Here is a 26605-nt window from a genome sequence, read left to right on the forward strand (position 1 = left end):
TGTATATTGGTCTAAAGTGAATACAGTGAGTGTAGTTGCTGTGCATAGCAATCCATTACCAAAGTAAAGCGATTGACTACATTACCCCTTCAGCACCGCAACCAGGAAGTAACTCGTGTGACAGTAAAACGCTCCAATTTCAAACATTTACTAGAATATAGTCACGGATATATCGAGCTGACAGCGTTGAACATCAGACCGCAAATAAGGTTTTATCAGCGTGACCAACGTAACAGTTATCAAGCATACAAGCCGCACATACATAACCGCAGCACAGTAGTAGCGCAACAGACAAACAAACCTAGAACGTAGCTCAATGTAGAGAAACAACAGCTTACCGTAGGCGCATCTCTCCTGACGAGACATGTCAAAACCAATGCTCGCTCCCGCTTATAGCCCGTGCTTATTCAGTACTGGAGTTGAAACGCGGATTTTACTGGTCCACGTTTCAACTCTTGACTGGCCCGTGCTCTAATCAGGTAAGTGAACCTCCCACCTAGTTACCTGCGTTACATTGCTGTTGAACACCCGTGACGTAGTAAACGCTACAGTATGTGTTTAAATGTTTCCCCTCTGCTCCACACATTGTGGATCATTGTTGTTGTTTTGATGTTGTAGTGTGTGATGCCGTCAATTGTAAGTTTCAATATAACCACTGTATATATCCGTTTAGCTTCTTAAGTCAGCTCCTTTCTTTTGTTGTTTGGTCGTGCGTTATATTTGTTTATTAAAAGTCAAAATCGACTGCATTCCGCCTGTGCTTGGTTCCTTACTCCCGCAATCGCATCAGAGTGTAATATATAAGTAATAGGGGCCATTTGAGATACATACATTGTCTTTCTAAAATCTGTTTTTCTATTGTTTGGTCATACTGTTAAAAACAGAGACTTCTGTCCAAATTGACTTAGTTAGATTTAACATACTGGGGTTCATGTGAATTTAACTCTGTGTTGGGGATCTAGTAAAGGATTCTGGGAGGTGGATCCTGGACCCCATTTTAAGGAAATCAGCAGATCAGAGATTTTCTGTCTAAAGAAATTCCACATTATTTCACTCTTGGACAAAATGTACTCTATCCAAAACAACAGTAATATGGTTAGAAATCCTAGAGGAAGCCTCGATCCTCAAATTTTATTTTATTAAAGCTGCTGTTTGCTATTTGATTCTAATGTCTTTTTGTAACAGTTCTTTTAATTTTATTTACAAAAAGTAAGAGGACTTTATACAATATATACAGTAAACTCTAACAGATCCATCACTGTGACATAATATTATTATGAACAGAACAACTGCACAAATACACATGTACATTTTTTAAGGTTCCCCAGCCCCAATAAGTGACATGTTTTAAGGTTAATTTAGTGTTGTATGGAATACACACTTGTCTGAAACCCTGTAAATACCTGAATAAACCTCTAATATATTACACTTATCTGTCCTATCTCTTGGGTTTCTCTGGCTATTGTGTCACTGATTACTTTCCTCCATAGACATGGATAGAGGGCTCATGTCATACAGATCCTGGTTTATCACCATTAAGGACGTCTACCATTTTGAAATTGTCAACTGAGTGAGATGTTCTTTTGTTTAAAGTGGATCTCCAGTCTCCTTTCACCCCCATTAACACCTGCTTTACTGAACTAAATCAAATGTCATAAGGTGGTCCGGGTATGAAATTACACAGGACAAGAGGGGGTTTGGGCCTTTCTTCTTGTGTTGTTTAGCAAGAGGAGGTCATTGACATCATAGAGCAACACAATCTCCTAAAACACGACAAACATTACAATAACCTTTAATTATTTTTTATTTTTCTCCAACATCAAGAAATCATGTTAGGGACTTCAAATCAACATTTTAATGTAACTTTAATTCAAGTTTACAATTTCAATGTAGAAAATAAAGATGGACACAATGATGGACATTTTGGAGGTTTTACTTAATGGCTTCAGGCCTTGTTAATTCTCAACAATTGCTTCATATGCTTGTTGTAGCATATCAACACTTCATTTTTTAATTTCGGGGTGCCTTGGAAGTGTCTTGATGGAAAAGTTCAAATCTTTAACAGAGACACAGGGTTTTGACACTGATCTGAACATATTACTTCAATAACCCTGAACCTCCTCATGTCCTCCATGGAGAACACCTCTACCTCCACCAGGTCAGACACCCTGAACCTCCTCATGTCCTCCATGGAGAACACCTCTACCTCCACCAGGTCAGACACTCTGAACCTCCTCATGTCCTCCATGGAGAACACCTCTACCTCCACCAGGTCAGAAACACAGACAGCCTACATACCAACACACTCTGATCAATACTTGATAATCAAACATAATAATAATGTTGGCAGGAATAATAATTCATATTCCTGCCAACATTTCTCCATCCTGAATTGATTTAAAACTGTCAGTCAGTGACATCTACAGGACAGATGATCAGTGGGGATGATTCAAAACCAGTGTAGAAGTAAGGATAGAGATTCTCAGTGAAGGTTTGTCCAGTGAAAGAGTAGATGTGACACCTGGCCTCCACATTGAAGAAGGAGACCTGTCCCTCCTCATAATCCACAAACACCCCCACCTTCTGGTGCTTCTCTCTCAGGGGGAGGGTGACAGGGGGGGCAGTGAGAGCCCAATACACTCCATCATACTGATACACAGTCCAGTAACCATACTCAGGTCTCTCTGTAATCCCCACCTTCCTGTTGACTGACTCTCTGGCCACTCCCAAAACCCATCTAGTCTTCTCCTTCACCTGAACCTCATAGTAGAAACTCCCTGAGGAGAAGCCCTCCTTACCCAGGACACTGGGATAATATGTAAACCTCTTTGGGTTGTCAGGGGGATTCTGATTTGTGTCTACATGTCTCACTTGTTTCCCGTCATCAGACAGGATGTGTTGTGGATATGCAGTATCAGGGTCTAGAGTCACATCCACTGTGGAGAGAAACACTATGATAAATACAATGACATCATGACATCAACATCAGTGGAGGACAACATTTACTGTGTTGATATCTGACACATGAGTCTTCCAGTATTAGTGGTTCATGTGTGGTTTAGGTAGAGATAACAGAACATCCGGTATTAGTGGTTCATGTGTGGTTTAGGTAGATATAACAGAACATCCAGTATTAGTGGTTCATGTGTGGTTTAGGTAGAGATAACAGAACATCCAGTACTAATGGTTCATGTTTGGTTTAGGTAGAGATAACAGAACATCCAGTATTAGTGGTTCATGTGTGGTTTAGGTAGAGATAACAGAACATCCAGTATTAGTGGTTCATGTGTGGTTTAGGTAGAGATAACAGAACATCCAGTATTAGTGGTTCATGTGTGGTTTTTGGTAGAGATAACAGAACATCCAGTATTAGTGGTTCATGTGTGGTTTAGGTAGAGATAACAGAACATCCAGTATTAGTGGTTCATGTGTGGTTTAGGTAAAGATAACAGAACATCCAGTATTAGTGGTTCATGTGTGGCTTAGGTAGAGATAATAGAACATCCAGTATTAGTGGTTCATGTGTGGTTTAGGAAGAGATAACGGAACATTCAGGTCACCTCTTATGTTTCTATATTATTTATCCATATTTGATATAGGACATATATGCTGACAGCTGTCAAAGACACATGGCTGATGATCAAAGTACAACATTTAGGTAAATAAATGATAGTTAAGACAGGTTAATACTCTGTATTGTAGAGTATTTATGAGTTTTGACCAAATGGTCCAGATGTCAATATAAATACAGTCACATAGTAACTCTGGAGGAGAGAAACACACTGACCTGCATGTCTTCTGATGGCATCAAAAACTGAAATATATAAAGAGTATCAGTTGAGTATCAGTTGAGTAACATAATGACTATATATTATAAACTACTGAGTATAGTGAGTATACAGCTATGCTCCTCTGTTTGCATACCCTGGCAGAAATAGTTATATTTTGGCATTGATCGTGAAAATATGACTGCAAAAAAAACGGTCTTATTAATTCTTAATTGTTTCGCTGCTTTTAAAATCATAATGAAAACTAAAATCACCCATATGGCCCTGATCAAAAGTTTACATACCCATGATAATTTGGTCTTGTCACAATGTGACACACACTGGTGAAAATGGCAATTACAAGTTAATTTCCCATATCTGTGGCTTTTTAAATTGCTATTAGTGTCTGTGAATAAATAGTCAATGAGTTTGTTAGCTCTCACATGGATGCACTGAGCAGGCTAGATACTGAGCCATGGGGAGCAGAAACTGTCAAAAGACCTGCGTAACAAGGTAATGGACATTTATAAAATGGAAAAGGATATAAAAAGATATACAAAGCCTTGCAAATGCCAGTCATTACTGTTATTAAGAAGTCAATCACTTATTAAGAAGTGGAAAATTCAGGGATCTCTTGATACCAAGCCAAGGTCAGGTAAAGTAGAGCAAGAAAGATTTCAGCCAAAACTGCCAGAAGAATTTTTCAGGATAAAAAGAAAAAAACTCAGGTAACCTCAGGAGAAATACTGGCTGCTCTGGAAAAAGACGATGTGGTTGTTTCAAGGAGCACAATAAGACGATACTTGAACAAAATGGAGCTGCATGGTTGAGTTGTCAGAAAGTAGCTTTTACAGCGCCAAAGCCACAAAAATGCCGGTTACAATATGCTCGACAACACCTTGACACACCTCACAGCTTCTGGCACACTGTAATTTGGAGTGACGAGACCAAAATAGAGCTTCATGGTCACAACCATAAGTGCCACGTTTGGACAGGGGTCAACAAAGCCTATAATGAAAAGAATACCATCTCCACTGTGAAGCATGGTGGTGGCTTGCTAATGTTTTTGGGGTGTGTGAGCTCTAAAGGCACAGGGATTCATGTAAAAATTACAGCAAGATGTCAGAAAATACTGGAAACAATTTGCATTCTTCTCAATCAATCAATCAAATGTATTCTTTTTACATGAGAAATTGTCACAAAGTGCTTTTACAAAACAAGTGTTGAATTTCCGTGGCTAGGAAAAACTCCTAGAGAGGACCACTCCCGCTCTAAAACCTAGAGAGGACCCAGGCTCAGAGGGGTGACCAGTCCTCTTCTGGCTGTGCTGGGTGAACATATTAAGAGTACAATTTTAGTAATCAATAAATGCATGTGGGCTAAATCCAGAGTCTATTTAAACTTAGTTTAAATAGACAACACGGGGGAGGGGGAGGTGTCAGCACAGTGACAGCTGAAATCGTTAGGTATCATCTTGCTCTGCAACACAACCAGGATGACTTTGGAAAGGGACAGCAATGGGTCTTTCAAGTCAGGTACTCCGCAGGTGTGGGCCAGGACCTCATGTCCTCCTAAGTTTAAAACGGCAGGAGACCGGGAACATTTTGAAAATGCATTCCTTATACCTTCAAGGATTTATAGTGGAGAAGGAGAACTTATAGTGGAGAAGGAGAACTGACCCTACTCCCGCAGCACAATAATATAGCAGCAAAAGACCTTGGGGATGAGACATGGGGGTCCGGTGACACTGTGGCCCTATCTGGGGGAGGCCCAAGAGGCAGGAAATCAATCCACCATCATAGTCAAGCATCAACCAAAGGGACACCCACCAACAGCAACCCCCCTGAATGAGGGCCGAGTATTGCCAGCAGAGTGCAGCCCAATTGCACAAGTGCGCAACAGAGAAACAACAACATGCCAGTGACTCCGCCCCCGAATGGCATTGGAGGGAGGGCATCCCAGTGGCGATGAGAGCCCACCTGGCAAGACAGCAAGGGTGGACAGTATCAAGCCTTTCTGGTCACCTTCACGCCCCTGGGCCAGCCTACACTTAATCATAGACCATGCTGTAGAGATGAGTCTTTAGTAGACACTAGAACATTTGCATTGATTTTGTATTTCTAACCTTAATTGGCAAATCATTCCACAGTAGTGGAGCTCTATGAGAGAAGTTTAGAAATTCTAGGTACAATTAAAAGGCCTGCATCTTGTGATCGTAGGTTATGGTAGGTTACGTGTAGGTATGTATGGCTGGATCATTTCAGCAAGGTAAGTAGGAGCAAGTCCATGAAATTGATTTATAGGTTAACAATAAAACCTTAAAATCAGACCTAACCCTAACAGGCAGCCAGTGTAAAGAGGCTAGTACTGGAGTAATGTGTTCAAATGTTTTGGTTCTAGCAGCCGTGTGCAGCACTAATTGAGGTTAATTTATTGATTTGTCAGGGTAACCGGAAAGAAGAGCATTGCAGTAATCTAGTCTAGAAGTAACAAATGCATGGATTACTTTTTCTGCATCAGTTTTTGATAGAAGGTTTCTGATTTTTGTAATGTTTCGAAGATGAAAATAAGCAACACTTCAGACATATTTTATATGTTCATCAAAGGAAAGGTCAGGGTCAAGGGTAATGCCGAGGTTTCTTACAGTTTTTTGGGATATGACCATGCAGCCGTCGAGGTTCACAGCGAGGTCTGCTAACAAAGCACTTTGTTTCTTGGGTCCTAAACGAGCATTTCTGGTTTTTTTTAGTTTAAAAGTCGTCCACTTCCTGATATCTGAAAAGCATGCTTCCAAAGAAACTAATTTTGGGGCTTCCCCATGCTTCATTGAAATATACACTCACCTAAAGGATTATTAGGAACACCATACTAATACTGTGTTTGACCCCCTTTCGCCTTCAGAACTGCCTTAATTCTACGTGGCATGGTGCTGAAAGCATGCTGAAAGCATTCTTTAGAAATGTTGGCCCATATTGATAGGATAGCATCTTGCAGTTGATGGAGATTTGTGGGATGCACATCCAGGGCACGAAGCTCCCATTCCACCACATCCCAAAGATGCTCTATTGGGTTGAGATCTGGTGACTGTGCGGGCCATTTCAGTACAGTGAACTCATTGTCATGTTCAAGAAACCAATTTGAAATGATTCGAGCTTTGTGACATGGTATATTATCCTGCTGGAAGTAGCCATCAGAGGATGGGTACATGGTGGTCATAAAGGGATGGACATGGTCAGAAACAATGCTCAGGTAGGCCGTGGCATTTAAACGATGCCCAATTGGCACTAAGGGGCCTAAAGTGTGCCAAGAAAACATCCCCCACACCATTACACCACCACCAGCAGCCCGCACAGTGGTAACAAGGCATGATGGATCCATGTTCTCATTCTGTTTACGCCAAATTCTGACTCTACCATCTGAATGTCTCAACAGAAATCAAAACTCATCAGACAAGGCAACATTCTTCCAGTCTTCAACTGTCCAATTTTGGTGAGCTCGTACAAATCGTAGCCTCTTTTTCCTATTTGTAGTGGAGATGAGTGGTACCCGGTGGGGTCTTCTGCTGTTGTAGCCTATCCGCCTTAAGGTTGTGCATGTTGTGGCTTCACAAATGCTTTGCTGCATACCTCGGTTGTAACGAGTGGTTATTTCAGTCAAAGTTGCTCTTCTATCAGTTTGAATCAGTCGGCCCATTCTCCTCTGACCTCTAGCATCAACAAGGCATTTTCGCCCACAGGACTGCCGTATACTGGATGTTTTTCCCTTTTCACACCATTCTTTGTAAACCCTAGAAATGGTTGTGCGTGAAAATCCCAGTAACTGAGCAGATTGTGAAATACTCATACCGGCCCGTCTGGCACCAACAACCATGCCACGCTCAAAATTGCTTAAATCACCTTTCTTTCCCATTCTGACATTCAGTTTGGAGTTCAGGAGATTGTCTTGACCAGGACCACACCCCTAAATGCATTGAAGCAACTGCCATGTGATTGGTTGATTAGATAATTGCATTCATGAGAAATTTAACAGGTGTTCCTAATAATCCTTTAGGTGAGTGTATAACTGTGTCATCAGCATAACAGTGAAAATTAACATTGTGATTCCGGATTTCATCACCCAGAGGCAGCATATATAGTGAAAACAATAATGGGCCCAGAACCGAACACCAAAAACATACTTTCCACACATACGAACTGATATCTTTCAGATGAATAAGATTTAAACCAGGCTAGAACATGTCCACGTAGCCCAATATGGGTTTCCAGTCTCTCTAAGAGAAGGGAGTGATCAATAGTGTCAAAAGCAGCACTAAGATCAAGAAGCAACAGGACGGATGCGGAACCTTTGTCTGAGGCTATTAGAAGGTAATTTGTTACCTTCACAAGTGCAGTCTCAGTACTATGATGGGATCTGAAACCGGACTGGAGTATTTCATAAATGTTATTTGTCTTTAGGAAGGCATTCAGTTGTTGGGAAACACATTTTTCTAAGATTTTTGATACGTCGTTTAATTTGTCGGGATCCAGATTAGATATTTTTAGAAGTGGCTTAATTTCCGCTATTTCTTGTGAGTTTGGTACACATCCGGAGGAAAGGGAGCAATTTATTATGTTCAACATTGGCTGACCTACCACAGGAAATAGCTCCTTAAGTGATTTTGTTGGAATCGGGTCTAGTTGACAATTTGTTGGTTTAGAACTCATTACAAATTTAGGGAATATGTTGAGCGATACGGGATCAGAAAATTCAAGTGTCCCCATTGACAACTGGTCATGGAGGTTCAGGACATTCTCAGGACAACTGAGATTTTGGGGACTATAACTATTTAAGGAGGAGTCAGTTATTTATTTTCTAATGGTGATGATCTTTTCATCAAAGTAGTTCATGTATTCATTACAGCTAAACTTTGCAACTGTATCAAAAGATACATTTTTGATTGTTTTTATTCACCTCAATCAGGTTGGAGAAATAAGCTGATTGAGCAAACGTGAGTGATTTTCGGTATTGTAGTGTACTGTCTATCCAGGCTAGTCTGAATACTTCCAACTTGGTGGAGCGCCACTCCCGCTCTAATTTTCTGGAAGCTTACTTGAGTGCTCTAGTATTGTCTGTGTACCTGGTAGCAAGTTTCTTGTTGCGTATTGCTTTTGTTTTTAGTGGTGCAACCATATCTAAAGTATTTCGCAGTGTTGAGTTTAGATCCTTGATTTGATAGTTTGCGGATTAATTTAATCTATCGTTGATGAGCGAGCTTGTAAGAATATCAAGGAATAAATTTTTAGGCTTTTGAAACTCATTGTTAGCGGAGCAAGTGGATTTCTTGTTTTAACGGTAAATGTAATAAGACAGTGATCCGATATTCCATGATTCTGGGGGGAATTTATTAGATCTACAATATATATTCCTCGTGACAGGACTAAATCTAAGGTGTGATTGTGGCAGTGTGTTGGACCTGAGACATGTTGGATAAAACCCATTGAGTCAATAATGGCTTCAAAGGCTTTTTTGAAGAGAGGTCATTGGACTTTTCCATATGAATACTGAAATCGCCAAAAATTAGAATACTATCTGCCATGACTATAGGTTAGACAAGAATTCTGGAAACACATTGAGGAACATTGTATATTGTAGCTATGTAAAACTATTTATCAGCCTGGTTAACTTTTATGAGTAAAACTTCAAAAGAATGAAAACCAGTGATGTAAATTTATATTTACTGTTATAAATATTAGCAACACCTCCTCCTTTTCTGGATGCACGGGGGATATGATCACTAGTATAGCCAGGAGGAGAGGCCTCATTTAAGGCAATTAATTAATCAGGCTTTAGCCATGTTTCACAATAGCCAATAACATCTAGTTTATGATCAGAGATTAATTAATTTACTGCAACTGCCTTTGGAGCAAGGGAATCTAACATTTAGGAGTCCCATTTTGAGATGCGAGGTGATACCGTCATTTCTATCTGTGACCAAGGTGGAGGAAGGCTTTATCTTAATAAGGTTGTTTTTGTTAGCACTACACTACTTGCTTAACTTTTCTCAGCCTGGAATCATTCACAGTGCCAATAGGTAAAACTGTACTAACTACTCTGGCTATGCTATCGACAGACTCCACTATGCTAGCAGGCTGGCTAACAGCCTGCGGCCTGACCTGCACCCTATCTCATGGTGAGGCTTTAGGAGTGAGACTCCTGTCAATGTTCCTAGATAAAAGAAGAGCACCACTCCAGCTAGGATGGAGTCCATCGCTCTTCAGTGGATCAGGCCTGGCCCTATTTCTGGGAGAGTCCCAAAAAGAGAGCCAGTTATCTACAAACTGTACCTCCTGCAACGGGCAGAACGCCGTTTTCAGCCAGCGATTTAGTTGCGCAAGTCTGCTGTAGAGCTCGTCACCACCCCTAGCTGGGAGGGGGCCAGAGACAATTACTCGATGCCGACACATCTTTCTAGCTAGTTTACACACTGATGCTATGTTCTGCTTCGTAACCTCTAACTGTTTCATCCTAACGTCGTTGGTGCCAACGTGAATAACAATATCTCTGTACTCTCTATACTTGCCAGTTTTAGACTTCGCTAGCACCAACCCCAGATTTGCGGCTACGTCGGTGGCTCTGCCCCCCGGTAAACAGTGTACGATCGCCGGCTGATTCTTTAGTCTAATCCTGCGGGTAATGGAATCGCCGATGACAACATTTTTTAGTTTTTCTGGGCCACTGGTAGAAAATGCCTGCCGATCATTCCCCTCCGAAGACGGCTCGGGCCTTGACTCCGACTCCAGCGAGGAAAACCTGTTGAAAATCTCAGTTGGCCCTAGCAGTGACTCAGGTTTAACTGGTTGACGGCATTTCTTCCAAGTGACCAAGAGAAAGTTCTGCAGGAGCTGTGCCAAGGGGCTAACACTTTTTTTTCTACCTGGTGGCACAGATGCAGTTTTTTCCATTTCTACACTAACACAATCCTTGCCTGACATTTGCGTGTTAACCTGAAAAAGGAGATTTAGAATGTGAGGTTCGTATTGAGAGGAAATGGGCTTGAGAAACTTAACACAACGCATTTTTCACATTCTTCTCCCCTTTCCAGCTAGCAATTGTCAACGGTGCGTCCATTCAAATGATTTGTATTAAGGCAAGAGTCTCATAAGATAAACAAAAATATTTTTTAAACCCCTACAAGAACTGCCACCTTAACGTGGTGGAGGGGTTTGAGTACCCGAGTGACCCTAGGAGCTATGTTGTCTGGGGCTATATGCGCCTGGTAGGGTCTCCCAAGGCAAACAGGTCTTAGGCGACGGGTCAGACTAAGAGCGGTTCAAAACCAGGCCCGGGGTTGGGGCTCGTATGCGAGCGCCTAGTGGCCGGGCCTTCCCCCATTGGGCCCGGCCAGGCTCAGCCCGAACGGGCGACGTGGGGCCGCCTTCCCGTGGGCTCACCACCCACAGGAGGGACCATAAGGGGCCGGTGCGAAGAGGATCGGGCGGCAGTCGAAGGCAGGGGCCTAGACAACCCGATCTCTGGACACGGAAACTGGCTCTAGGGACGTGGAATGTCACCTCGCTGGCGGGGAAGGAGCCTGAGTTAGTGCGTGAGGTTGAGAGGTTCCGATTAGAGGTAGTCGGGATCACCTCTACGCACGGCTTGGGCTCTGGAACCACACTCCTTGAGAGAGGATGGACTCTTCACCACTCTGGAGTTGCCCATGGTGAGAGGCGGCGGGCTGGTGTAGGTTTGCTTATAGTTCCCCAGCTCTGCCGCCATGTGTTGGAGTTTACCCCGGTGAACGAGAGGGTCGTTTCCCTGCGCCTACGGGTCGGGGATAGGTCTCTCACTGTTGTTTGTGCCTACGGGCCGAACGGCAGTGCAGAGTACCCGACCTTCTTGGAGTCTCTGGGAGGGGTGCTGGAAAGTGCTCCGACTGGGGACTCTATCGTTCTACTGGGGGACTTCAACGCCCACGTGGGCAACGACAGTGACACCTGGAGGGGCGTGATTGGGAGGAACGGCCCCCCTGATCTGAACCCGAGTGGTGTTCAGTTATTGGACTTCTGTGCTAGTCACAGTTTGTCCATAACGAACACCATGTTCAAGCATAAGGGTGTCCATCAGTGCACGTGGCACCAGGACAGCCTAGGCCACAGGTCGATGATCGACTTTGTTGTCGTCTCATCTGACCTGCGGCCGTATGTCTTGGACACTCGGGTGAAGAGAGGGGCGGAGCTGTCAACTGATCACCACCTGGTGGTGAGTTGGATCCGATGGCGGGGGAGGAAGCTGGACAGACTCGGCAGGCCCAAGCGTACTGTAAGGGTCTGCTGGGAACGTCTGGTCGAGTCTCCTGTCAGAGAGATCTTTAACTCCCACCTCCGGCAGAGCTTCGACTGGATCCCGAGGGAGGCTGGAGATATTGAGTCCGAGTGGACCATGTTCTCCACCGCCATTGTCGAAGCGGGCGCTCGGAGCTGTGGCCGTAAGGTCTCCGGTGCCTGTCGAGGCGGCAATCCCAGAACCCGGTGGTGGACACCGGAAGTAAGGGATGGCGTCAAGCTGAAGAAGGAGTCCTATCAGGCCTGGTTGGATTGTGGGACTCCTGAGGCAGCTGACGGGTACCGACAGGCCAAGCGGGCTGCAGCCCGGGTGGTTGTGGAGGCAAAAACTCGGGCCTGGGAGGAGTTTGGTGAGGCCATGGAAAGAGACTATCGGCTGGCCTCGAAGAGATTCTGGCACACCATCCGGTGCCTCAGGAGAGGGAAACAGTGCCCTACCAACGCTGTTTACAGTAGAGGTGGGCAGCTGTTGACCTCAACTGAGGATGTCGTCGGGCGGTGGATGGAGTACTTCGAGGATCTCCTCAATCCCGCTGTCACGTCTTCCATTGAGGAAGCAGAGGATGAGGGCTCAGAGGTGGACTCGTCCATCACCCGGGCTGAAGTCACAGAGGTGGTCAAGAAACTCCTCTGTGGCAAGGCACCGGGGGTGGATGAGATCCGCCCTGAGTACCTCAAGTCTCTGGATGTTGTGGGGCTGTCTTGGTTGACACGCCTGTGCAACATCGCGTGGCGGTCGGGGACAGTGCCTCTGGGATGGCAGACCGGGGTGGTGGTCCCTCTTTTTAAGAAAGGGGACCGGAGGGTGTGTTTCAACTATAGGGGGATCACACTTCTCAGCCTCCCCGGGAAAGTCTATGCCAGGGTTCTGGAGAGGAGAATACGGCCGATAGTAGAACCTCGGATTCAGGAGGAACAGTGTGGTTTTCGTCCGGGCCGTGGAACACTGGACCAGCTCTATACCCTCTACGGGGTGTTGGAGGGTTCATGGGAGTTTGCCCAACCAATCCACATGTGTTTTGTGGATTTGGAGAAGGCATTTGACTGTGTCCCTCGCGGCATCTTGTGGAGGGTGCTTCGGGAATATGGGGTCCTGGGTCTTTTGCTAAGGGCTGTCAGGTCCCTGTGCAATTCGGACCAAGCAGGAGCTTGGTCCGAATTGTCGACAGTAAGTCAGACTTGTTCCCAGTGCATGTTGGACTCCGGCAGGGCTGCCCTTTGTCACCGGTTCTGTTCGTAATTTTTATGGACAGAATTTCTAGGCGCAGCCAGGGGCCGGAGGGTGTCAGGTTTGGGGACCACACGATTTCGTCTCTGCTCTTTGCGGATGATGTTGTCGTGTTGGCCCCTTCAAGCCAGGACCTTCAGCATGCACTTGGACGGTTTGCAGCCGAGTGTGAAGCAGTGGGGATGAAAATCAGTACCTCCAAATCCGAGGCCATGGTCCTCAGTCGGAAAAGGGTGGCTTGCCCACTTCAGGTTGGTGGAGAGTGCCTGCCTCAAGTGGAGGAGTTTAAGTATCTAGGGGTCTTGTTCACGAGTGAGGGAAGGATGGAACGGGAGATTGACAGACGGATCGGTGCAGCTTCTGCAGTAATGCAGTCGATGTATCGGTCCAGTCAATCTACGTTCCTACTCTCACCTATGGTCATGAGCTTTGGGTCATGACCGAAAGGACAAGATCCCGGATACAGGCGACCGAAATGAGCTTTCTCCGCAGGGTGGCTGGGCGATCCCTTAGAGATAGGGTGAGAAGCTCGGTCACCCGGGAGGAGCTCAGAGTAGAGCCGCTGCTCCTCCACATCGAGAGGGGTCAGCTGAGGTGGCTTGGGCATCTGTTCCGGATGCCTCCGGAACGCCTTACCACCGGGAGGAGACCCCGGGGAAGACCTAGGACACGCTGGAGGGACTATGTCTCCCGGCTGGCCTGGGAACGCCTCGGTGTCCCCCCGGAAGAGCTAGAGGAAGTGTCTGGGGAGAGGGAAGTCTGGGCGTCCCTGCTTAGACTGCTGCCCCCGCGATCCGGCCCCGGATAAGCGGAAGAAGATGGATGGATGGATTAAACAGTATCGTTTGCACTCAAAAAGTTGAACATTATCTGGATTTGATCTCGCACCACAACAAGATAATGAAGTATATTTGGCGGCACTACCGGCTGCACCATTTCTAGACTTACAATGCTAACAACCTTTTAAAATAAAAATCCCTAAATAAGGTGACGAGTAGAGGTTGGTATTTGAAAGTCTCAGGAACCGAACAACCATAGAAGCCAGCATTTTACAAGAGGCTTTAAAAAAAGCATGTAATCAAACGATGCTTTAATCACATGGTATTACACCAATGCAAGCCTTGGCCCTTTCGCTTGGATTAGAATGGGTTTAAATTTCAAAGCATGCCTTGATCAGATAATTTAATTAAATCTCCTGATCAACAATAATTTTATATAGTTTGCATCATTGCTACTATTGAGGCTGCAGACAAAATATTTACATTACTTACATGAAAATAATGTAATTATTTAAATAATGGTGCGTGCACACTGTTGGCTCGCTAGAGCTACAAAGAGGGAGTCTGTCTTTAATTTCCAAAGAGATCCAGCGAATCACGGCGACAGCGGGCGGAGCAACTCTGGGAGACAAAATCTCCCAGCGACAGCGACAGTTGACAGTTGATAAATGTTCAACTTTATGCTAATTTCGAGCAGTGACAGAGATCAGCGTGTACCAATGGCAGGACAGATATTCTCTGCATCTTGAAGTCCCCTTCTCTTTTCTACTCGCTAGCTAATAACTCTCTCGCTAACTAAAAAACATTGACAAGGTTGTCGCTGGCATAGATAGGAAGATACGCAGTGTTCACGCTAGTTTCGGCTCAGCGACAGCTTGCCAGAGATGGTGTGTTGAGAAACACTTGTAAATAACTTGGCATGGAGGAAGCACCAGTGCCCGTCAGTAGAGATTGAGATCTGCAGTCTGCTTTGAAAAGGCATGGGATCAAACCAAGCTTCGGACATCTATGAGAGAAACGTTGGAGTAAAACATTCATTAAATTTATAATTGATATAAGATGTGGTATTTAAAACTAACGAGCAAATATTCCTGACATAGAAATTACAAATGCAATGTTGCCCATGTTTTCAGCTAAATGATATATGAAAAAATTTAAAGTAACTGAGACTGGAACCGGACTTTCCAAACAAATGACAGCATCCGCAGCTCTGCACGTTGAGCTTCCAAACAGCTGATGCTTCAACCAAATTGCATGGACAACCCAATATGAACTGCTCGTCCAATCAGCTTTTGTTTTGACACTCAGCATTACAGAACATGCATAACTCGTTGTTAAGAGGTGGCAGGTGTGCATGAAAGCTCCCAAAACACCTCTCTCTGCAGCCCTTCACAGAGCCATTAATGTTCATCTACGGAGAAGTATGAGCCATGCTTGAGACTTTCCAACACCGACCTTATTTAATAATTTAGGTAAAACAAAGTTTTTCCTCCATTTATGGAACAGCTGGTAGCATTGTGGACTCATAATCAGTGAAAGGTAGTGTTTTGAGAGATTGAATCTGAATGGAGTTTGGGGAACTTTATAATCAAAAACAGTTTAAAAAAGCTAACTGGAAAGGCAAGAGGAACATAGATCTTCATAAAGTCTTGTTGAATGTTTTGCAAAAAGACAACTATTACACATTTTAACAAATTATATTTATTTCTTACCAGCAGTTGTCTCTACTGCGCAATGAGTTCAAAAGCCTTGAGAGAATTAATAGCTTTTCATCCCAAATTGACAAAATCCCCAAATGATCCAGAAGGCCTTGATTTCTCATCTCTACAATTTCGGGCTACGTGGATAGGTTTAGGGTAAAACTTAAATTTAGAGTGAGCCGTCAACTTAAAGCATACAGCAAGAGATTAGGGTTACTTTCGACCAGCTGATGTCACTGAATTTAGTGATAAGGTGATTTTGGGGTTAGGGGACAGGGTAAGTCATAAATAATGATCTTGTCCCCACATTGATAGAAAAACAAATGTGAGCCCAAGTAAGATGCTACTTACCATACTTCCTGAGGTCATCTTGAAGAGTAGATAGAAGACAGTGAGAACATCATAAACATTTCCAGCAGTTTATGTAGTAAATCCTTAGTCATCAGTGTGTAATCTGGTTTAGAGACACTAAAACTACTTACCCTGCTGTTTGTTGAGCTCAGCAATGGTCTCAACTAGAAAATAAAAACAAATATCTTTCATGACAATAGTGTAAATACATGAATTAATGTCCAGAGTCGTATACTACTCAGTATCCATTGAATACAACCGTTATGAAATGTCAATGTGTGATGGTTGAAAAAAAGAATTGGAAACATTTATATCCAACAGTTAAACATAACATTCATATAATGCCTTCCTTACCTTTCTTTTTATGTATCCAGTAGACAGTCATAGATAACCCAATCACAGAGAAGACTCCCAAACAACATGACACAATGAAGGACCGTCTCCATGGAGTTGTGTAATCAAACAACTCACCTAAACACACAAACATTAGATATAAACAAATATCTAATGACGGTACTACCACAACAGTGGATGTTTATTTGATTCACACTGAACAATCCTCTTTATTGTTGTCTTAACTCTTCCTTTTATATACTTCACATTAAAACATCAATGTACCAGTCTTTCAGTTCACCTTAATAATCCTATATTGTGTTACTCACTAGGGATGTGAACCTCTGTCTCCACCTCCTCATTGATTATATTGTATTACTCACTAGGGATGTGAACCTCTGTCTCCACCTCCTCATTGATTATATTGTATTACTCACTAGGGATGTGAACCTCTGTCTCCACCTCCTCATTGATTATATTGTATTACTCACTAGGGATGTGAACCTCTGTCTCCACCTCTTCATTGATTATATTGTATTACTCACTAGGGATGTGAACCTCTGTCTCCACCTCCTCATTGATTATATTGTATTACTCACTAGGGATGTGAACCTCTGTCTCCACCTCCTCATTGATTATATTGTGTTACTCACTAGGGATGTGAACCTCTGTCTCCACCTCCTCATTGATTATATTGTGTTACTCACTAGGGATGTGAACCTCTGTCTCCACCTCCTCATTGATTATATTGTATTACTCACTAGGGATGTGAACCTCTGTCTCCACCTCCTCATTGATTTGTCTTTGTAGGACTCTACAGGTAAAGAGGTTGGTGTCAGTCTCTTGGACAATGACATGTTGTTTGATTGTGTAGAATCCCTTTAAGTCTCTGTGTGTTTCAGAAGGTCCATCAGAGAGACTGACTCCTTTACTGTCCAGCCACACCAGATCAGGTTCAGGGTGCCAGCCTTCAGATTGACACACCAGACCCATCCCTCCCTCTCTGTGTCCTTCAATGGACACCACTGGTCTGGACCCTACAGCTACAGACACACAGATAGACTGGATGTTAACTGACAACAACAGACTCATACAGTAATATAAAAGAAAGAGGTAATAGCCAATATAATGTGGTTAAAGTTACATTTACAATGACATTTTCCTACATAAATCTCACCTTTAACCAGGACTATGATATTCATGTCATCATACCAGTTCTGTGACTTAATAAAGCATTTATACTGTGCTTCATCAGAGCCTTGTACCCTGGTCAGTTTTAAAGAGGTGTTTCCCCTCCACAGTTCCTCTTTAAACAGTGATGTTCTTCCTGTGTAGGAGGGAATCTGATCCACTTCTATGATTCTTCCATTTTGGTAACGATAGACACGTTCATCCATGTAGTCCAGGTTCAGCCAGTCCACTGTCATGTCCTCAACACTGATGTTGGGTTTGAGGTAACAGGGCAGAATTATGTCATCACCAGCCACAGCAACAATTGGTTCAGTTGGACCCAGAACCTCAAACTTCACTAAAGAGAAAATATATACATGAACAAACAGTTACTGTATGAGCAACAGTCAATAATGTCACACAGGTAAAATACAATTCCTAAACATTCTGTTTTCTGCCTCCACAGGTAAAATCAAGGAGAAAAAAAATTTCTAACGAATAAGCAATTTCTTAAACTCACATAGTTACTAAGATTATTACAGATTAAAACTGAATAAGTCTACACCCTGATTCTGGTAAAATGTCAATGTGTGGGACAGAGGTGATGAGGACAGAGACAGAGGTGATGAGGACACAGACAGAGGTGATGAGGACAGACACAGAGATGATGAGGACAGAGACAGAGATGATGAGGACAGAGACAGAGGTGATGAGGACAGAGACAGAGGTGATGAGGACTGAGACACTGTTATAAACAGAGACACAACCACATCTATACAACAGACTCTGATTTAACCACAGAGACACAAACACATCTACACAACAGACTCTGTTATAACCAGAGAGACACAACCACATCTACAGAACAGACATTGTTATAACCAGAGAGACACAACCACATCTACACAACATACTCTGTTATAAACAGAGACTCAAACACATCTACACAACAGACTCTGTTATAACCAGAGAGACACAACCACATCTACACAACAGACTCTGTTATAACCAGAGAGACACAACCACATCTACAGAACAGACTCTGTTATAACCCCAGAGACACAACCACATCTACACAACAGACTCTGTTATAACCAGAGAGACACAACCACATCTACTGAACAGACTCTGTTATAACCAGAGTGACAACCACATCTACACAACAGACTCTGTTATAACCAGAGAGACACAACCACATTTACACAACAGACTCTGTTATAACCAGAGAGACACAACCACATCTACACAACAGACATTGTTATAACCAGAGAGAATAACCACATCTACAGAACAGAGATTGTTATAACCAGAGAGAATAACCACATCTACAGAACAGACTGTTATAACCAGAGACACAACCACATCTACACAACAGACTCTGTTATAACTAGAGAGACACAACCACATCTAAACAACAGACTATTATAACCAGAGAGACACAACCACATCCACAGAACAGACTCTGATATAACCAAAGAGACACAAACACATCTACAAAACATGTTAATCTTTTACAATATCTGTGTCTCTGACCAGTTTATTATTCTGTTTAAATGTACACATGTAGCCTACCTTACACAATTTTTAAACTTCTCTCCACAGATTGCATTGGGAAAGCAGTGCATGGAAAGGCGTGTGATTGGTGTGATTCATGGCTAATCAGGTGGGAGATTTCAATTAAAAAAATGATTCAATTCAAAAAATGATTCGAACAAAGGTGGAAAGAAATTGTAATCATAAGAAGAAGCGAAAGTGGAAAAAACATGTTTGAACAAAGACATTTTAAGGTTGGACACGAAAATCTATTTAATTATTTTAGCATACACTTTTTCCTAACTTGAATTAATTTTTTTCATAAGACTGAATTTAGTTTTTTCATACTATGAAATATTTCAGTTAAATTTTTCTTTTCGTACAGTCAATACATTTGAGCTCAATTTGGCTCCATATGCTTGGCCTCTATCATAATATTATTTTACATTTTTATTTTATATTGTGTTTCTATGCTGTTATCACAGTCAGACGTCAGGTGGATTGTTAATTTACGGCACATTAAATGCCAATGTGCCACATATTCATTTTTCTTCCTGGGTGGGGGCGTGTAAGCTTGCAACCCAGCAAGGCGTCACCAAACTATGTCAGTGCCTTAAACGGTCTGAGTGGACATTTTCTGTAAATATTGGGAACTTCTTCTCCTCTTCTGCATCAATCACCTGTGGGGTACCTCAAGGCTCTGTCCTAGGCCCTATCTTATTCTCATTATATATGCCTTGGGCTCCATCTTTCAGAAATATAACATTTTCCCATTGCTACGCTGATGACACTCAGTTGTACCTCCCCCTGAAAATGTATGAAAATATATCCCTGAAATCATTCTCTAACTTAGGGCCACTAACCAACAATGTATACATTCACCTAAAGGATTATTAGGAACACCATACTAATACTGTGTTTGACCCCCTTTCGCCTTCAGAACTGCCTTAATTCTACGTGGCATTGATTCAACAAGGTGCTGAAAGCATTCTTTAGAAATGTTGGCCCATATTGATAGGATAGCATCTTGCAGTTGATGGAGATTTGTGGGATGCACATCCAGGGCACGAAGCTCCCATTCCACCACATCCCAAAGATGCTCTATTGGGTTGAGATCTGGTGACTGTGCGGGCCATTTCAGTACAGTGAACTCATTGTCATGTTCAAGAAACCAATTTGAAATGATTCGAGCTTTGTGACATGGTACATTATCCTGCTGGAAGTAGCCATCAGAGGATGGGTACATGGTGGTCATAAAGGGATGGACATGGTCAGAAACAATGCTCAGGTAGGCCGTGGCATTTAAACGATGCCCAATTGGCACTAAGGGGCCTAAAGTGTGCCAAGAAAACATCCCCCACACCATTACACCACCACCAGCAGCCCGCACAGTGGTAACAAGGCATGATGGATCCATGTTCTCATTCTGTTTACGCCAAATTCTGACTCTACCATCTGAATGTCTCAACAGAAATCAAAACTCATCAGACAAGGCAACATTCTTCCAGTCTTCAACTGTCCAATTTTGGTGAGCTCGTACAAATCGTAGCCTCTTTTTCCTATTTGTAGTGGAGATGAGTGGTACCCGGTGGGGTCTTCTGCTGTTGTAGCATATCCGCCTCAAGGTTGTGCGTGTTGTGGCTTCACAAATGCTTTGCTGCATACCTCGGTTGTAACAAGTGGTCATTTCAGTCAAAGTTGCTCTTCTATCAGCTTGAATCAGTCGGCCCATTCTCCTCTGACCTCTAGCATCAACAAGGCATTTTCACTCACAGGACTGCCGCATACTGGATGTTTTTCCCTTTTCACACCATTCTTTGTAAACCCCTGAAATGATTGTGCATGAAAATCCCAGTAACTAAGCAGATTGTGAAATACTCATACTGGCCCGTCTGGCACCAACAACCATGCCACGCTCAAAATTGCTTAAATCACCTTTCTTTCCCATTCTGACATTCAGTTTGGAGTTCAGGAGATTGTCTTGACCAGGACCACACCCCTAAATGCATTGAAGCAACTGCCATGTGATTGGTTGATTAGATAATTGCATTAATGAGAAATTGAACAGGTGTTCCTAATAATCCTTTAGGTGAGTGTATAGCTATACAAAAAATCTTGGGATAATTTTTTATTCAGATCTCAAATTTGATAAAGAATTAAATGCTGTTGTCAGAGGCAGCTTTTTCCAATTCCGGGCCACTTCTGTCTGGACTATTGTAACTCTTTATATATGGGAATCTGTCAGTCTACCTTGTCCTGCCTTCAGCTTGTTCAAAATGTAGCTGCTAGGTTTTTAACTAGTACCAAAGAGAGAGAAAGCATCACTGCTGTACTTTCCTCTTTCCACTGGCTACCTGTTAAATATAGGATTGATTTTAAGGTTCTTTTATTTGTTTTTAATACCCTACATGGATCAGAACCCTCCTATATGTCAGACCTCCTCAGCCAGCACTCTTCCTCAAGGACCCTTAAGTTGTCCAACAAACTGCTTTTGTGCATTCCACGGTCACGTTTGAAGTTTAAAGGAGATTGTGCTTTTTCTGTTGCTGCTCCAAAGTTGTGGAACAGCCTACCTTTAGATATTAGGTCCTCTACTAGAAGCAACGTTTTTAAATTCCACCTTAAGACATATCTTTTTTCTTTAGCTTTTTGGTCTTCAAATGGGTAGGAAGTTCTGTTTATGTTTGTCATGTCCTATAAATATGTTTCGTTGGCTATATGTTTTGACTGTCCAGCATAAGTTGTTTTTAAATGTGCTTTATAAATAAATTTGACTTGACTTGAATGATAACTTATTTTCTTTACCACCCAGTTTCCCATACATTTGGGACACTGTGTAAAATGTAATGGAAACAATTATGCAAAAATCATTTAAAACCTATATTCAATAGACAATAGTACACAGACAACATGTCAAATGTTGAAACTGAGAAATGTTATTGTTTATTGAAAAATATATGTCAACTTTGAATTTGATGCCAGCAAAATGTTTAAAAAAAAGCTGGCATAGGGGCAACAAAAGACTGTAAAAGAAAAAATATAACCTGGTGGAACATCTCACAATTAATTATGTTGATTGACAACAGTTCAGTAACATAACTGGGTATAAAAAAGACCATCCTAGAGAGGATGAGTCTTTCAGAAGTAAAGATGGGAAGGTTTTCACCTTTCTGTGAAATTCTGCACAGGCAAATAGTGCAGAAAATTTAAGAACAATGTTTCTCAACGTAAAATTACAAAGACTTAGGGGATCTCATAATCTATAGAACATAATATAATAAAACAATTTTTAGAAATCAGAATCTGGAGAAATCGCTGTACGCAAGGGACAAGGCCGAAAACCAAAACTGAATGGCCCTGATCTTTGGGCCCTCAGACGGCACTGCATTAAAAATAGACACAATTCTGTCATGGAAATCACTGAATGGGATCAGGAACACCTGTGAAAACCATTGTGAACACAGTACGTCGCTGCATCCACAAATGCAAGTTAAACTCTACCTTGCAAAGAAGAAACCACATATAAACAATATCCAGAAATGCCACCACCTTCTCCCGACCCAAGCTAATTTAAGATGGAAAGTGGAAAACTGTCCTTTTGTCTGACAAATCAAAATCATCATGGATGCCTCATCCTTTAGACTAAAGAGGAGAGGGACCATCGGGTTTGTTTTCAGTGCATAGCTCAAAAGCCATGGTATGGGGGTGCATTAATGCACATGGCATGGGTGACTTGCCCATCTGTGAGGGCACCATTAATTTTGAACAATATATAGGTTTTGGAGCAACATATGCTTCCACCCAGATTACATATTTTTCAGGGAAAGCCTTGCTTATTTCAGCAAGACAATACAAAACCACATCCTGCACATATTACAACAGCATGACTCTGTAATAAAAGAGTCTGGATGCTTAACTGGCCTGCCCGTAGTCCAGTTTAGTGGAGCAAAAAGAGAACTATGCACCCCAAAACCGCACCTTATATAAACTGCGGCCGGAACCCTAGACACACCCCTGCTGTCCCAACAAGCCCTCCAGAGCTGCCAACTACCAGTGGGACGTGGATTAACTGCCCCACCCAAATTTAAGACCCAGCCCACTTAATAAGAAATACATTAATACATAAACATGAACACATGAACAGAGCTTAAAGGAATGCTCTTTACAGAAATACAGGGTCGCCACAATACTTTATACAAACCAATACATCAATAACAGGGTAGGTATGTGTCCCTGAAATAACAATCCATGTCTGCTGACATATTAAGTAAAATAGCTAATATACACAAAGAGAGAAGTAATGATATGCGACACCAGAGACGTTACTATGATCTCATTGTCCTCTGGGTTCGTTTTCTTAATCGATCCTCTTCCTCTTTTTAACAGCGAGCCTTAATCGTGGCAAGCGAATTGTGCCGTTTGCTTGACAGACTCCAACCCAGTGACTTCGTTAGGCCTGGGCGTCCTGGGCTAAAGCCCCCGGGTTCTTTTATGAATAGCCCTGAATCTTTTATGAATAGCCCCGGATCTCAAATTGACCAAAAATTACAACAATAAACAATACCCCCTGATCTATTCATCTATAATTCCGATCGCGCATTATGAAAATGTAGATGTATAGGCCGCTAGCATGTACATTTACTTTTCCCCGTGTACATTCTGTCCCGGGCGGGGAGGGGTAGTGGGCTAAGCCCCGGATGTATTGTGATCCTAGCGACGCCTCTGCTACAACCTTTATAATAATAATCTGAATTATTATTTTTAAGGCAAACAGATTCTAAAATCAACTCCTAACAAATTGTATACAAATACAAATATGATATCGCACCAGTAAAAAATCTTATTTTGATTGAACATAAAAATGAAATAAAAAGCCCAAATCCCAGCTTTCTGCGATTTCGAAAATGCACATTCAAATTGCGATTCCAGATTATTGGTGTAAAGGTGGACTCGTTAAAAGTCAAGGTCTGGAATAATTTCCAGTCACAATCTGTTCTCCACTGATATGTTAATTCCTCACAGCAGGGGGTTGGGGTTGTAGCAGTGGTGAGGTTTGTGTGTCACGATGTGTCCTAATGCCCAGTGGTGGGGTTTCCTTAGAAGTATGGAAGAGTAGAAGAATGTCCCATGCTGGAGCTGTTGCCAGTCAGGATTCTAACTGTTCTTGACTGTTAAAAGTTTCTTTGCGGTTCCTCTTTGTGAAAAGTCGCGACATAAACCGGCTTTGGATTGCTGAGTAATTAAAGACAGTAGTTCTCACGACTGGCCTGGAATTGGCAACATTCATAAGAGGTGTCAAGATATCTAGAAACGAGTATTTGGCGCAGTGTTCGACTGACAGGGGCCCTAAAATAATTTATAACATTGGGTATAAAAACTAAAAACTAAACCCTTTAATTATTAACCTATCCACTTATCCTATATCTTATAACAGAGGCCAAGCACAGCCCCCCCCCGACCGCTGACCCAGGTGCAACTGCACCGCCTACACTCGAAATAGTTACCCCCCCACCATGAAATGGTTCATTCCTGTCTCCAAACCAGGTGTAAACGGTACTTTCTAGAAGTGAATGGTGAGTGAGGAGTGCCTGTGTAGCATCAATGATGTCTCAGCTTACTAAAGAGAAATCTGTTTTCCTAAAACACAAAGAAATAAAATGTTCCTAAAATGAAGGTGGGTGTAGTCGGTCAGTGGTGGAGATGAACCTGTTACCTTAGTCCATAATGAAACAGGCTACTTTTTCTCAACTACAATTGGTTACTTAATATCTTCACAGAAAAAGTATTTAAATATTTCAAAAGTATTGCTTGGGTTGTGCCTACATCCAAAAGTTGCTGAATGTAATGAAAATGCTAGGCAGAGCATTGCCAGAATTCCTGGCTGAGTGTTACTGCAGTGTAAATGGAGCAAGACAGATAGCTGCCACTCAAATATGGGATGCCTGCCAAGATTATGCAGGCCCACCATGTGCCTACACCCCTGAGCACAAACACACACACACACACACACACACAGATAAGTAATGACTAGTTACCAGACTTAGAGGTGAAACTGTGGAGGAGAATCAGCAGAGTCATCAGAGTCACACCCAGACTATCTGGTCCAGTCACCATTAGTCTTGAAGGAGACGGTTGGTCTAACAGAGTTGAATTATCAAAGAAACTGAAACATAAAGTTTAAACATAAAAAAATATGAACCTATAGAACCAACTGACTACAACTTCCTAACGGTCTTTAAAATATGTTGTTTTAGGTTTGTTAATGCTATATGTAACATTGCATATACTGAATGCATTTTTTAAACAACTGAATATATTTAATATAATTAATAGTTTCTAAAACAAAATATACAATTTAATTTGGTTTTGCAGTATTTTTTTTTAAACAAACTACTTTAGAATAATTAAACAACATGGCAATTAACTGTTCGCCATTTCAACTTTTTATGATGGATTATAATAACCCTAAATATGCTATTATTGACTCTGCTCTGTAAAGACTTGGATTTATATAAATAAAAGCAGATAAGGAAAGGCTAATATTATGCACATTTATGAAATGTAAATAAAAATACTTACATTCCTTACAGCCCGTTGAGTGCAAATGATAGTAACGTTGAATAACAGTCAACCACACGCAGGCTCACACATATCGGGGGTGGGGGGGGGTGTCACACAATATTAAAGACAGATCAATTCGACTCCCTCAACCATATGCCATAATATACTTGAATAATATGAAATGATTGTCGCAATGTAAAGTGGCAGGATATTATAGTCTTTATATGTTTACAAAAAAAACAGAGGGCTAGTTTAACATCCAATCCCCTCAACAATTGTGCTTTTGGTTCAGTCCATACCATTCCTGGTGAGAGGGAATAAATGCTCTTAGAAAGATGAACGTTCTGTATTTCTTGTCTCTTCCAGTGAGTGCTCTCTTTCTTCAGGAATCAATACATTGGTGAAGTCCTAGAAAATGATAGAGACATTTAAAACTGCCCATCGCGGATGTAAATGATTTCTTAAAACAAATAATAATTGGTTGTTGTTCATAATGGTCTCTATTTGGGGAGTTGAAATACAACATTGGAAATGTTATGAACATTGAAATATGTCGTTTCTAACTCAATTTGAGAAGTAGGCCCACACAAGCCTGTTTTTGAACTAGTCAGGGCCAACCTGTCTCCCTGACAGACTGTTGACCAATGTTACGTTCATTTCCTTTACAGTAGTAGGCGGCCCTGCCCAGGTTTTTCCCCTTCTGCATGTTTCTATTGTATAGAATGCATTTTTTCCTTTTGGATTAAATGAATTGATTGCACTGCAGTTCCAAAGCTGTGGTTGGGATTTTGTGGTTTGTATTTATCTTGGCATTAGCGTTGGGGTATTGGTGTTACGTCCTTGCTTTCCCCTGAGCTTATCG

The 26605-nt window shown here is 42.2% G+C and overlaps 1 protein-coding gene across 3 annotated transcripts; it reads right to left on the reverse strand.

Moving 5' to 3' along the window:
- Positions 1 to 1917: 1917 nt before the first annotated feature.
- LOC117594538 (butyrophilin subfamily 1 member A1-like) lies at positions 1918 to 25836 on the reverse strand. 3 transcript variants are annotated; one of them, XR_004575789.1, is made up of 10 exons: positions 25762 to 25836; positions 25218 to 25345; positions 17657 to 18007; positions 17241 to 17522; positions 16501 to 16617; positions 16278 to 16310; positions 16147 to 16164; positions 3788 to 3814; positions 2264 to 2936; positions 1918 to 2206 (listed from the first exon to the last, which is right to left on the reverse strand). XR_004575789.1 is itself a non-coding variant. In XM_034292510.1 (9 exons), exons 2-9 carry the CDS (start codon positions 25294 to 25296, stop codon positions 2407 to 2409), a joined length of 1437 nt encoding a protein of 478 aa, XP_034148401.1. In that variant the 5' UTR covers positions 25297 to 25345; positions 25762 to 25836; the 3' UTR covers positions 1918 to 2406. The 3 variants fall into 3 exon arrangements, 2 of the variants coding, with proteins under 2 accessions (XP_034148401.1, XP_034148402.1); XM_034292510.1 differs by having other exon boundaries at positions 1918 to 2936; XM_034292511.1 differs by lacking the exon at positions 3788 to 3814 and having other exon boundaries at positions 1918 to 2936.
- Positions 25837 to 26605: the final 769 nt, after the last annotated feature.

The sequence above is a fragment of the Esox lucius genome, chromosome 5 (assembly GCF_011004845.1).
Source record: "Esox lucius isolate fEsoLuc1 chromosome 5, fEsoLuc1.pri, whole genome shotgun sequence".
Classification (NCBI taxonomy): Eukaryota; Metazoa; Chordata; class Actinopteri; order Esociformes; family Esocidae; genus Esox; species Esox lucius.

Coding starts and splice junctions, on each gene's coding strand:
- LOC117594538 (XM_034292510.1), bottom strand. CDS start 25,296: ATGGTGACTGGACCAGATAGTCTGGGTGTGACTCTGATGACTCTGCTG. Junction 17,523..17,656: donor TATCATAGTCCTGGTTAAAG/GTGAGATTTATG, acceptor GTGTGTCTGTAG/CTGTAGGGTCCAGACCAGTG. Junction 2,937..3,787: donor TGCCATCAGAAGACATGCAG/GTCAGTGTGTTT, acceptor TTCTCTCCACAG/TGGATGTGACTCTAGACCCT.